This window comes from Denticeps clupeoides, chromosome 20 (assembly GCF_900700375.1).
Source record: "Denticeps clupeoides chromosome 20, fDenClu1.1, whole genome shotgun sequence".
Classification (NCBI taxonomy): Eukaryota; Metazoa; Chordata; class Actinopteri; order Clupeiformes; family Denticipitidae; genus Denticeps; species Denticeps clupeoides.
This window is the reverse complement of record NC_041726.1, coordinates 10352581-10366120: the sequence shown is the minus strand read 5'-3', so window position 1 is coordinate 10366120 and position 13540 is coordinate 10352581. Positions and strand designations below refer to the sequence as shown.

The 13540-nt window shown below is 46.1% G+C and overlaps 1 protein-coding gene across 2 annotated transcripts in view; it reads left to right on the top strand.

The window, feature by feature from the left end:
• LOC114770045 (dolichyl-diphosphooligosaccharide--protein glycosyltransferase subunit STT3B-like) overlaps positions 1 to 13495 on the top strand; it is a 38596-nt gene extending 25101 nt beyond the window's left edge. Inside the window, exons 4-16 of one of the 2 annotated variants that reach the window (XM_028963645.1) lie at positions 1119 to 1184; positions 3169 to 3268; positions 5084 to 5182; positions 6760 to 6906; positions 7208 to 7256; positions 8931 to 9085; positions 9480 to 9691; positions 10446 to 10633; positions 10701 to 10872; positions 10958 to 11131; positions 11237 to 11350; positions 11484 to 11696; positions 12297 to 13495. In XM_028963645.1, coding sequence (XP_028819478.1) covers positions 1119 to 1184; positions 3169 to 3268; positions 5084 to 5182; positions 6760 to 6906; positions 7208 to 7256; positions 8931 to 9085; positions 9480 to 9691; positions 10446 to 10633; positions 10701 to 10872; positions 10958 to 11131; positions 11237 to 11350; positions 11484 to 11696; positions 12297 to 12359 — 1752 coding nt within the window. In that variant the 3' untranslated portion in view covers positions 12360 to 13495. Of the gene's footprint in view, positions 1 to 1118; positions 1185 to 3168; positions 3269 to 5083; positions 5183 to 6759; positions 6907 to 7207; positions 7257 to 8930; positions 9086 to 9479; positions 9692 to 10445; positions 10634 to 10700; positions 10873 to 10957; positions 11132 to 11236; positions 11351 to 11483; positions 11697 to 12291 lie in introns of both variants that reach the window. The other variant, XM_028963644.1, reaches the window with a different exon arrangement.
• The last annotated feature ends 45 nt before the right edge of the window (positions 13496 to 13540 follow it).

The window sequence follows — 13540 nt, the reverse complement described above, 5'->3', positions numbered from 1 at the left end:
TCCCAAACGCTGACCCTCAAGATGTTCCACAACTGCGGAGCTCTACAGGAGAAGCATCTGCAACCTTCTGTACCTTTTGAACGCAGGGGGCGTGGCGGATCTTAAATAACTAAAAGTTCACTCGGGTACTGTGGGGTGAAACCATTTAGAGCTTTATTGGTCAAAAGTATGTCATAGTCAATCCTAAATGTAATGTCTAGCCAGTGCAGTGATTGTAAGACCACGATGATATAGTTATATTTTCTGGTTGTAGAGCTCTGGCTGAAGCATTCTGAACAAGCTGGAGCTTACTCATGCACCAACTAGAACTTCCAGACAGTAATGCGTTGCAGTAATCAATGTGAGGCAGCGGTTGGCCTAGCGAGTAGGGAAACCGAACCGTAATCCGAAGGTTGTCAGTTAAAGTCCTGATCGTGTGAAGACGAGTCACCATTAATGTCCACAAACTGATACCAATCAGTCAAATGTGACCTGAACCAGGAGAGGGCTATTCCCTTAATCAGATCAGAGGCCAACAGCAGGTCATTAACCACTTTAACCAGCGCTGCCTCAGTTCTTTGAGGTGTAAATCCCGACTGATATACTTTATGAATGTTGTTGCTATATAGGTATGCACACAGCTTCTGGGCTACGACCTTTTCTAAAATTTAGATATAAAGTCAAACTGTGACGACGGCCCAATCTGCAACGGAGCGAGGAAGGCAGCAATTGTCACGGAGATGACTTGCAGTTACGTGAAGTCATTGTTGACAGGAGAGGTTACACAGCATCAGTCTGTCTGGAGATGGTTTGGTTATGACCAAAGCAATCGGGAGCAAATGAATATGCTGTGTAAGATTTGATAAAAATAAACGAAATCTAACTGTTCGATATGGGAAAGTATATTGTGATCAGTTTTTTTGCCATATCGCCTAGATCCATATCCCCTTGAACCTGAAAATAAATGAGACCCTGACGGGCGAGCGTGTTCTTTTCAGGGTGTGGGTTTCTCCATTTCCACACCAGGTTTATCTGAACTGACCTCTAGCACTCCATTTGAGGAAAGATCAGGGCTTGTTTTCTCGCCTCTGACAGTTAATTGAGAAGTTAACCCTCTGCTCTCCTCTCTCTGTGTCCAGGTCAAGTCCATTAAAACCGGTTCCATGTTTTGGACTGTCGGCTGCTGCCTGTCCTACTTCTACATGGTGAGTGTGGGATCGTTTCATCCTTGATGTTGTTTGTTGCCATATTGGGCTGCTTTCCCGCTGCTTTGCAATTCTTTTTTTCTTGCTGCAGATTCTGTGTTTCCTAGGTGACCAGAACTATTATACTCAATGTTGGGTATAAACTGGAAGTTGCTGCTGCTGATGTCAGCCCTTTTGGTTAGGTGCGTGTGTGTGGAGCAGTGAGGCTCATTGGCAATTCTACTGTCCCGTGTTTTTTCGACTTCTTGTGGCGTAGGATTGTTGAGATGTTTCCCTTCACCAGCATGTTTATTCAGTGTAAGTGTGTGTGTGTGTGTGTGTGTTGCAGTCTCTTTATCTTCATACACCCCCTGCTGTATATCTGCAGTTCCTTTGTAATGAGTGTGTACTTTGGTTTGGAGAGTGTTGGGTTCTACTCTAGAAAATGTAGTCATAGGTCTTTTCTGGATACTATGAAAGGGTTCTTTATTGGGGACATGAAATTAGTAATATCCATGCTGCCATCATCTCTCACCTTGTCTCTCTGTCTGAACATGCGAGTCTCCAGAGGCCCGAACCACGAAAATAAAACCGCAATAATGATGGTAACCACTGGATACTGCGATGATGATCATCATCATTTCTCTTCTGTGGTGTTTCAAATTTTCATGGTCATGTCAAGTTTCCCTTCTTCCTCGCTCTTACCCTGTAGGGATTTATTGTCGTGTCTGATCAGCAGCGCTGATCATGTAGAAAAAGCTGGGCGCTTGTGTGTGTGTGTGTGTGTGTGTGTGTGTATAGTGGAGATTTCTAAGTTCCTCTCCTCTCTACCCTCATAAACTCGTTACCGCCGTCCTGATCCAACCCTCCGTCAACCCATCCTTTTCCCGCCCGAGTGGAGATGTTGCCCCCATTCAGCCTTGAAAAGCCCAAAAAAAATCAATCAACTCTCCCGTGTCGAGATGGAGCCACTATGGAGTGGAGTGAATTTTATTAACCCTGCAGGCCTGGATTCTCTTTTCTTCACCACTCCGAGCGCCTGTAGCTGCACCTTCACACACACCTGCCCTGCACCACCATAATAATGCTACATTTATTTTATTAACATCACACACTTCCTTTTTAACCAATTCAAGTTCCCAGCCTTGATGATGATGATGATGATAATGTTCATCATCATCCCTTCTCTGTCTCATGTCCTGCTAGAATATCCTGTCTTCAAACACCATGACCTTTGACCTTTGCCTGTGTTCAGGGTAACAGCACTGGGTATCAGACCCCTGACTGGGTTGCAAGACCCCCAGCCTCACATTCTGCTCATTAGTTCAGTTCTAGAAGCAAGAACAAAAAATCAAAAAAGATCAACAAAGAGCAAAATGTGAGAAAACCGAAGACAAAAGACGGAACTAAAGAATAAACTTGTTTGTTGTGGAAAGCATCTGTTCCAATTTTATGATTGATAATTAACAGAAGAAACGGAGAGAATGGAATTCTGGGAATGTGGTTTGCCGGGGTTCATTGTGGATAATAAGGACATGCCCCGGTTTTTGGGGGTTATTCTGCAGTATGAAGCATTGGGTTGGTCAGTGGGGGGGGGTCTGCGTAGGTCTCCTGTTTTCTCAGCGTTAGTGAGGCGGTGGTAATTAGCTGGCGCCTTCAGACGGCCACTGCTCAGGGATAATTACACCTTAGCACTTCGCAGAGGGAAATAATGGGGCTTTTTTCAGAGGGGGGAGCCTCCGCTCTTTTAACTGATACCACCAATTACACATGAATTATCTCCCGTTTTTCGTGTGTGCGTTGTTGTTGCTCCGGGTGCTGTTGGTTTCTGGGTATTACTAATGCCTGTTTTGACTGTTCTGTTCAATGGGAATTGATGCATTATGGGATCTCTGTGATTTGAATCCTGAAGGTCTTTCATGGAACAACTCCTGCAACACGGGACACATTTTACAACACATGAACTTCATAATAACCCTTGGAATATTGATATTTGTGTCTGTAGGTGTCTGCGTGGGGAGGCTACGTTTTCATCATCAACCTGATCCCCCTGCATGTGTTTGTGTTGCTCCTGATGCAGCGCTTCAGTAGGAGGGTTTATATTGGTGAGTGTTTACACACACACACCATCATTAAGGGCATCAACAGCAGACCATCTGCTCCTAATGATGTGACTCATGGACTGGGTTTTATCATTTAGCTCATTATGAATCTTCATTTAGAAAACATATGCCGCCATGTCAGAGGTCAGCTGCACCCTAACATAATGTGACTTTTGCACGTCCTTCCAGATGAGTGTAAACACAGCCAGTGAGGGTGAAGTCCTGATTAACTGCAAGGTCAAGTGCCTCTCCAGGCTGAGTGTTCATTTCTATACCTGCTGCCGCCTCCCACTGGCGCTGTTCCTTCACCAGGATGCATTCTACATGTTCTACTTGCTGTACCTGCACGACCCACTGTCCCCACTCTACCTGCTGTTCTCACACTACATGTTCTACCTACTGTACCTGCACGACCCACTGTCCCCACTCTACCTGCTGTTCTCACACTACTCGTTCTACCTACTGTACCTGCACGACCCACTGTCCCCATTCTACCTGCTGTTCTCACACTACTCGTTCTACCTATTGTACCTGCACGACCCACTGTCCCCATTCTACCTGCTGTTCTCACACTACTCGTTCTACCTATTGTACCTGCATGACCCACTGTCCCCATTCTACCTGCTGTTCTCACACTGCTCGTTCTACCTGCTGTACCTGCACGACCCACTGTCCCCATTCTACCTGCTGTACTCACACTACTCGTTCTACCTACTGTACCTGCACGACCCACTGTCCCCATTCTACCTGCTGTACTCACACTACTAGTTCTACCTACTGTACCTGCACAACCCACTGTCCCCATTCTACCTGCTGTACTCACACTACTCGTTCTACCTGATGTACCTGCACGACCCACTGTCCCCATTCTATCTGCTGTACTCACACTACTCGTTCTACCTGCTGTTCCTGCATGACCCACTGTCCCCATTCTACCTGCTGTACTCACACTACTCGTTCTACCTGCTGTACCTGCACGACCCACTGTCCCCATTCTACCTGCTGTATCCGCACTACTCACTGTCCCCATTCTACCTACTGTACCTGCACGACCCACTGCTGTACTCACACTACTTGTTCTACCTACTGTACCTGCACAACACATGTCCTCATTCTACCTGCTGTACCCTCACAACCCACTGTCCCTATTGTACCTGTTGTACCCGCAACAACCCACTGTCCCTTATCCTGGTTTTGTTCCTCATTAAGCGGTTTCCTGCTGTCGTCACCAAGCAGTGTCTCCTTTTCATTCACAGCTTGGCCTGGAGCTTTGTTTAAAAAAATCCATTTAATTGGCAGTGATGAACAATGTAACCGGCACTGCTTATGAGATCTTTGTATCCCAGAGCACAGACACAGGCTCACAGACACATCAGTCCTCAGAACCAGGACTGTAGACAGAATTTTTTAATAAAAGTGTCCACCTTATGCTGGTTGATCATGATGGATGTTTTACTGTCCCTCATCAACACAACAGCACAGTTCTAGAGCACATGATGGTTCTTGTTAGTAATCCAGTGAATCCAGATCTGTAAAGTTCAGAGTTGTGTTCCTGTTTGAAGTGGTAATAGTGAAACAATGTTATTCTGTTGCTTCTGATTAGTCCAGGAATCCAGTGCTGAATTTGTGGAAGATCTGGACGTTCTCTAGTTCTTTATCCATTTCTTCTGAACAGCACTGTCTCATTCATGTGGGATGTAATCTGCTGCTGGGGCTGCTGCTGCTGCTGCTGTAGTGAAGATGGTATCTCCTTTTTCCTTTCCTCATCTCACATGTTCTGATGTTCTTTCTGTTGGTTCCTCTCTCATCTCCTGCCAGCATACAGCACTTTCTACATTGTGGGCCTGGTGCTGTCCATGCAGATCCCTTTTGTGGGCTTCCAGCCAATCAGAACCAGCGAGCACATGGCTGCAGCTGGTAAGTCCAGCCCACTTTACACAATCCTTCATACTCATTTGCTGCAGGTCTGTGATAGATGATGCCCCTGAGTGGTGTCCCCCTCCCTGTTGTCCTGTCCCTTGGGTCTCTGTGCTGCTGGTGTTTGAGGTAAGCAAACAGGAAGTGCCCCCCTTCCCTCCCCTCAAGCTGCTACCATCTGCCCAACTGCAGCCTTCAGAGATCCCTAATGACTCCCATGATGCACTGCTGCTGTCTGTAAGCACTTCAGCACCTGCTATTCTTCACTGAAACTGACTTCACCCATCACACAGCCATAGCTGTCCTGCTGAGCATGCTGCATGGCATTCTGGGTCTTCTGTTACAGTGTGTGTGTGTGTGTGTGTGTGTAGGCGTATGTTGCATTTATGAATATCAGTTAAATGAAGAGTGAAAAAGCATCTCTAAATCCAGACTTTTCATACATGATTGATCTTCTCAGACGTGCAGGATCTTCTCCATGTCTCACTCATCCCTTCCGCATCTTCAGCGTCACTGACTGTGGAGATTTACTGTAAATTGCATTTTCCAGGCTAATCAGTCACATCAGGGACAGTAGTGGCCTAGCGGGTAAGGAAACATGCCCGTAATCATAAGGTTGCCGGTTCAAAACCCGATCTGCCAAGTTGCCACTGAGGTCCACACGCACGTTGTAAGTCGCTCTGGATAAGGGCGTCTGCCAAATGCCGTAAATGTAAATGTAAATGTCCCCTTGATCAAGGTACCGTCACCACACACTGCTTACTGTCACTAATGGGTTAAAAGCAGAGGACGCATTTTGTTGTGCCACCGTGTGCTGTGCTTCAGTGTTTCACAATGACAATCGCTTCACTTTCATCTGTAGCGCTGGCTCTCACAGTTTGGTGGGGGAAGTCTTTCACCTTTTGTTCTTCAGCACCACATGTAGGATCTTCTGTGAACTGCAGCTGGGTCAGGTTCTGTTGATTTGGGGCAACCGACATTGTTAAAAAATTTTACAAAATTGAAGGCTACATGTTTGCTGCTGACCTGTGAGTGTTATCTTGATATCAGCTGAAATGCAGGCGTGGTTCATATATTGATGCATGGTGCTTATCCTAAAAGCCCAGGCCAGTTACCAGGAGAGGAGGTGCACCTTATTGCCGATAAATTGGATGTAGCACAGAGGGCATGTTCTGGAAACAAAAGTCATTAAAGAGCTTCAGCGCCATGGCGACAGGCACAGCAGCGGCATTCAGATGTATACAGCACATGAGGAAGAAGAACACAATGTGAATTTGCATAAATGTATTCATCCGAGCTGGACACATATTTAAGTGTGTGTTTCTCTGTGTGTGTGAGAGAGACAGTAGAGGGGACGTGCCCTGTGGGGAGAAGGTCTGTCTCGTCCACATTAAACGTGCATGGAGAGGCCAACTGCAGACCCTCAGGCTCTTAGCAACAGTAACCCTGCAACAGGCGGCAACGGTAGAAACAATGAACCACACGCTAACACCCAGCTGGGCTGCAAGCAGACGGGGTGTGAGGTTTATGGACGTTCGTCTCTCTAACACCATGGGTTTATTTGTGTGTCTGTGTAGGTGTTTTTGCACTGCTCCAGGCCTACGCCTTCCTGCAGTACCTGAGGGACCGACTCACTCGGCAAGAACGTCAGGCGCTGTTCTACCTGGGCGTTTCATCCGCTGCGCTCCTTGTCTTCCTCACGGTCATTTACCTGTCCTGTATAGGTGAGCTACAGATTTCCACCCTTCCACTTCTCACTCCATTTCCATAAGAGCTTGAGTATAAAATTCATTACCTGCTCAGGGGCTGATTGACCATGGAACCTGGGTTCCTGGATCACCTGTCCACTTCACACATGCTGGGGATCATTTCACACAATCATGGGGAATGCCTGCTTTGTATTGGTTCGTGTTCACTCTCTGATTAGGCAGGAAAGAGTACAGCTCTGAGCTTTATGCAGCATCTTGGTGAACACTTTACCTGCTGTCTCATCCAATCACCTATCACCTGTGTATGTGTGCGTAGGTTGCATCGCACCCTGGAGCGGACGTTTCTACTCCTTGTGGGACACTGGGTAAGTTTTATCTGTTGAAGTATTTTTTAACATTCACTGGCAGCCTTTACAGGCCATATTTAAACAGCACAGAAGACTCAAGCAGAAATAATAATAATGTGCAAAAAATGCTATATATTAATTGTGATATAAAAACAGATATATCATTATTCGTGTGCTCTTTGTGCACATGGTTTTCTCTAGGGGTGTTAAGATTACGCGGGTGATTCTGCATCAATGCAGTGCAGAACATAATCGATTACATTTTAATGACGTTGCTTGGTTAATTTTCTGGAGGCGGCATTAAAAAAAATCTCAGTAAAAAGTAGTGCTGGTAGTGTGCTGGCGGCCTGATCTGAGTACAGTACACTCCAGGTAGGAGTTTCATGCTGCGTGTGTGCAACTGTCCAGAGATCTACAACACAACATTATCATCTCACTGGGAGTTTAGAAAACCAGGTAGTCCGCAGTTATCTGACGCCACGGACATCTGAACCAGCCGTTTTTATGGGGTTTGTGGCTTCAGGTTGTAATGGGGTTGGGACGGTGTGTAGTGGAGGGAAATTAATGAAATGAAGAATGCAGAGTAAGTTGGCCTGCCTGGAAGAAAGACAATCTCAGTTGTGCCACGCCTGGGTAAATGTCGGTAACTGCTCATACATGAGGCGGGGACGTTACACATACCAATCGTTACTGCAATAGAAAATGAAATAATAATAAAGAGACCACAGGAGCTTGGACCAGTCTGTTCAGTTCCTCTGCTTGGTGGAGATTTGATCTGCACCAGGACCGGGGCAAATGACTCACTCAGCCCACATCATAAAGCCTTGTGCATTTAAAGGAGAAGTACCAGTATATACAACTGGTACAAGGTGAGCGCGGACTGAGGGCTGGCGGTTTTTCTGCTCATTGTAGCAAATCAATGCGTCCACACAGGCGTACGAGACATTTACATTTACATTTTACATTTACAGCATTTATCAGACGCCCTTATCCAGAGCGACTTACAATCAGTATTACAGGGACAGTCTCCCTGGAGCAACTTAGGGTTAAGTGTCTTGCTCAGGGACACAATGGTAGTAAGTGGGATTTGAACCCGGGTCTTCTGGTTCATAGGCGAGTGTGTTACCCACTAGGCTACCACCACCTTAACTCTTGTATGTGAAAACATCATGTGTAATTGTACAAAATGTATGGGATGGATCGTGATGCATTGATAATTGTAATCGAATCGTGAGACCAGTGAAGGTTCACACCTCTAGTTTTCTGGATTGTGTCCTTTGTGTACAACTGAAATAATTATGTACCTGCTCCAACATACTATTATATGTATGCCTAGCAGTTAAGGAAGCAGCCCTATAATCAGAAGGTTGCAGGTTCGAATCCTGATCCGCCAAAGGTGCCACTGGGGTGCCACTGGGCAAAGCACCGTCCCCACACACTGCTCCCCGGGATGGGTTAAATGCAGAGGACAAATTTCATTGTGTGCACTGTGTGTATCACAAGTGACAATCACTTCACGTTATAACTTTGATTAATATAGGGAAGACAATAAAACTCCTCTTCACATTACTGTCTGGTGTAATGTTTATGTTTATGCAACATTGTAATTGATATTGTGGCTATAAATGTTCTTCAAATTGATTAATAACACAGAACACGTTAACAAATAACCTTGATGTCAAACTCCCACAGTTATGCAAAGATCCACATTCCAATCATCGCCTCCGTCTCTGAGCACCAGCCCACCACCTGGGTATCGTTCTTCTTTGACCTCCACATCCTCGTCTGCACCTTCCCTGCTGGGCTCTGGTTCTGCATCAAGAACATCAACGATGAGCGCGTCTTCGGTGAGGTCCCACAGCAGCAGGAGGGACCAGATGTGATAGAATTCTGTGTGTCACACAATAATCTTCAGTTAAGATTGTGCTGACTGTGTTTGTGTTAAAATGGACTGTATTTTATGGTATGTGCTGACTGTGTTTGTGGTTGTGTTGACTCTGTGCTGACTGTGTTTGTGTTAAAATGGACTGTATTTTATGGTTTGTGTTGACTGTATTTGTGTTTTAGTTAATAGTATTTTGACTTTGTTGACTGTGTTTTTGGTGATGTTGTCTCGGTGTTGATTGTGTTTGAGGCTGTGTTGACTGTGTTTGGGGTACGGTTGTGTTATATCTGTTTGAGGTTGTGTTAATTGTGTTCGTGGTTATATTGACCGTTTAACTGCATTCTGCATCCCCCTAGTGGCTCTGTATGCCATCAGTGCCGTCTACTTTGCTGGTGTGATGGTGCGGCTGATGCTGACCCTCACTCCGGTAGTGTGCATGCTGTCGGCCATCGCCTTCTCCAGCGTGTTTGAGCGTTACCTGGGTGACGACATGAAGCGGGAGAACCCGCCCACTGATGACAGCAGCGACGACGATGACAAGCGGAACTCTGGGAACCTTTATGACAAGGTGCACATATCTAACGATTCTTTCCCTCTGCATGTTCCAAACTAACCAGCGGTTCTTTGGTGCTACTCCTGGTCAGGCTGGTTCTGAATCTGCTCCTTTGTCCATGTTCTTGTGTTTCTTGGTTCTGCCACGGTTCCATGCTGTAGTAATTCAGCAAATGTTATTTCAGGAGGCTGGTGGATAACTGTGTCATCATGCCTTTATAGAGAGTAAATGAAGCAATGACAGCTTTAAGATATTGGTTAACACACACACAAACACACCCACACACACCGTCATGCTGACCTTTTGACAGTGAACAATGTAAACAGCCAATCAGAAGATCAGGCTGGAAGTATAACTGGTATGAATTGAGTATTGAAGGCAGGGGTATCTTGTAGTGAGATGAAGGAACAGATGATGAGTCAAAACAAGGACATGTTGGGAGTCTGTGGCTTTTCGGTTTATTTATTCTGTAATAATAAGGAGCTTATTGGCTGCAGAGCAGCAATGTGAGGATGTCCTTGATGCTGATTAAAGGCATTTTCATTTAGATTCAACTCCCTGTTACCAAGGTCGTGTACGCTGTCTGTGTCACGCTTCTTCTGACTGCAATGAAGCATTGGACCGTTTACATCCAGGGTGCAGAATGCACATCAAAGGCATCAAAGAGCCAATAATGGGCAGAAGGTGCATCAGAGAGAACGCCTGGCCCGCAACGCCACTAAGGCAATAATGCAGAACCGCAGACGTGATGCCAATGTGTGTGTTGCAGGCTGGGAAGGTGAGGAAGCATGTGTCCGAGCAGGAGAAGGCAGAGGAGGGTCTCGGTCCCAACATAAAGAGCATCGTCACCATGCTAATGCTAATGCTGCTAATGATGTTCGCCGTGCACTGCACCTGGGTCACCAGCAACGCCTACTCCAGCCCCAGCGTGGTCCTGGCGTCATACAACCATGATGGGTGAGACCAAACACACGCACCCATGTACATAGGCGTGTTGTGAAACACGGCCTCTCCTTGGCTGCAGATCGCGGAACATTCTGGATGACTTCCGAGAGGCGTACTACTGGCTGCGGCAAAACACAGATGAACATGCCCGTGTCATGTCCTGGTGGGACTACGGCTACCAAATCGCCGGCATGGCCAACCGCACAACGCTGGTTGACAACAACACTTGGAACAACAGCCACATTGCCCTGGTAACCACTGCCCCGAAAGCCCACCTTCAGATTGGCGGGTCATTTGTGTAGTTCAACAACTGTGGAATCTTCTCCTCCATTGCAGGTGGGTAAGGCCATGTCATCCAATGAGAGTACAGCGTACGAGATCATGCGGAGTCTGGACGTTGACTATGTGTTGATAATTTTCGGCGGCGTGATTGGCTACTCGGGGGACGATATCAACAAGTTCCTCTGGATGGTCAGGATAGCGGAGGGAGAACATCCGAAAGACATTCGGGTCAGTCTCAGAACCTGAGAACCATATTTATTACTCTGCAGGAGGAGGATGATCATGATTATGTTCTCCATATTTGGGATTATGATCCGAGTGTCCATCCTGTAGGAGAGCGACTACTTCACCCCCCAGGGAGAGTTCCGCGTGGATAAGGCTGGTTCTCCCACACTCCTCAACTGCCTCATGTACAAGATGTCATACTACCGCTTCGGTGAGATGCAGGTGGGTAAGATAGTTCTCCTTATTCGTTCACATCTCCCCTGCTGGAGCAGCAGTACCAGTGTTTGTTCTCATTGCTTGTGGTGTAGGAATTGGTCTAGAGCATATCTTTAACAGCATCTCTTTTTCCCTGCAGCTAGATTTCCGTACGCCACCCGGCTTTGACCGCACACGGAACACTGAGATCGGCAACAAGGACATCAAGTTCAAGCACCTGGAGGAGGCCTTCACATCGGAGCACTGGCTGGTCCGGATCTACAAGGTCCGAAAGCTAGAGAACCGGGAACCGCTGGACCACAAGATTCGCGTCACCAGCAACATGACCAAACAGAGGAGCAGTGGGAAGAAGGTCTGTTCTGTGTGTGTCTGTGTGTATGTGAAGTTCGTGTCAGTTGCGTGTTGGATGTGAGTTGGTTTGTGTCGATCGCATGTAGGTTGCGTGTCGACTGTGCATACGATGCATGTCAAATGCATGCCAGCTGCATGTTGGATGTGCGCTGAAGGCGTGTTGAATGCATGTTGGCTGCGTATCGGATGTAAGTCGAATGCAAGTTGGCTGTGTGTTGTCGAATGCGGGTTGACTGCGTGTCGGATGTTTGTTGAATGCACATTGGATGTGTGTCGGATGTGCACCAAACATGCATTCCATTTACATTTACAGCATTTACCAGACGCCCTTATCCAGAGCGACTTACAATCAGTAGTTACAGGGACAGTCCCCCCTGGAGCAACTTAGGGTTAAGTGTCTTGCTCAGGGACACGATGGTAGTAAGCGGGATTTGAACCCGGGTCTTCTGGTTCATAGGCGAGTGTGTTACTCACTAGGCTACTAACACTCTAGTAGCTATGTGTGGGTTGTGTACCCAATGTGTGTCTGAATGCATGTCAGATATGTGTTACAGTCTTCATCTGTAAATAATAAACACTTGTTTTCATCTGTTTAGAGCAGCAAGAAGAAGCGCGGATTCATCAAGAACAAGCTGCATCTAAAAAGAGGCAAGAAGCTCAGTAAGAAATAACATGAAGAGGAACATTTGTGGAGCCTCTGCATTGACCTGATGCTCCAGTCACGTGACGCTGCCCCCCATGGGGCAGGGAGGGTGATGTCGCATCAGACACCATCCAGAAAGTAGAACATTTTCTTTCTTTACCCCTTCATTTCCTCACTTTTTTACCGTACTTGAATGTGTGTGTAGAGAGTTGAGGGGTCATGACCTTAATTTTTTATACTGAGGAGAAAAAAGATGGCCGCTTCACAAGGAAATGAGGAGCTGCTGCACCAAAGAGCCTCGTTCTCACCCCGCCGGCACATGTAGTTTGGTCTGTTCTGGAACAAGTTCCTGATACGTGTACACGATATAGTACATGCCATGGAGGAACTGTGTTTGGGCTTATTGCCTGTCTGTAGTGGTTTGATGAAATAAAAAATGTAAATAAGTTCTGTAAAGATTTAATATATTGCAGCATCAGCATCATTGTCGTTGTGGTGGTTTTTAAAAGCGCATTATTGTTGTGTATTTTTATGAGGCTCGGTCAGTGAATGCAATAATTTTTAATGAATGTGAGTTTGTTTGTTTTTTTGTCAAAGTAGTGAGATTGTAGATTTTGGTGCCAGTAGGGGGCGCTCTTCCAGACTTATTCTCCCACTGCACATCCAGATTCATCCTTCAGCACCACCCGCTGATAAGATTTACAGAGTTGAGAACCCTGAAACCCTGAGCAGTCCACAGACAAACCCCTCCCACTTAGCCTGAGTCCTGAATCAATGGGCGGGATCAAGGCTTTAGGGGGTGGGGGGTCATAGATTCTTTTTCCTCTGGTCCTGATGAATGGAAGGACTGAAAGGGATGGTCGGCCGTCATTCTTCACATCTTTTTTTCATTTTTGCATCATTTACAAAGCTGACTGTTCAGAAGAAAGGGTAAATGGCTTTTTTGATGTTGTTATTGTGATTGCGCCGCTTTTAACGTGTTCTTTAGGGCGTGGCGACAGCTGAACAGCAGATTTAGCCTTAATATGAAGACAGTGTGTGCAGGTCCTCATGTTTTTTTAGTTTCACGTTCATTTATTTTCACTGTTTTGTTTATTTAAAGATGAAACTATCTTCTTTGTGGATAAAATAAAGTCATTTTCATTTTTGCTTAAAAAGGCTGTTCTTTTTTAACTTTCAGCTCTGATTGGAAATGGGGATGA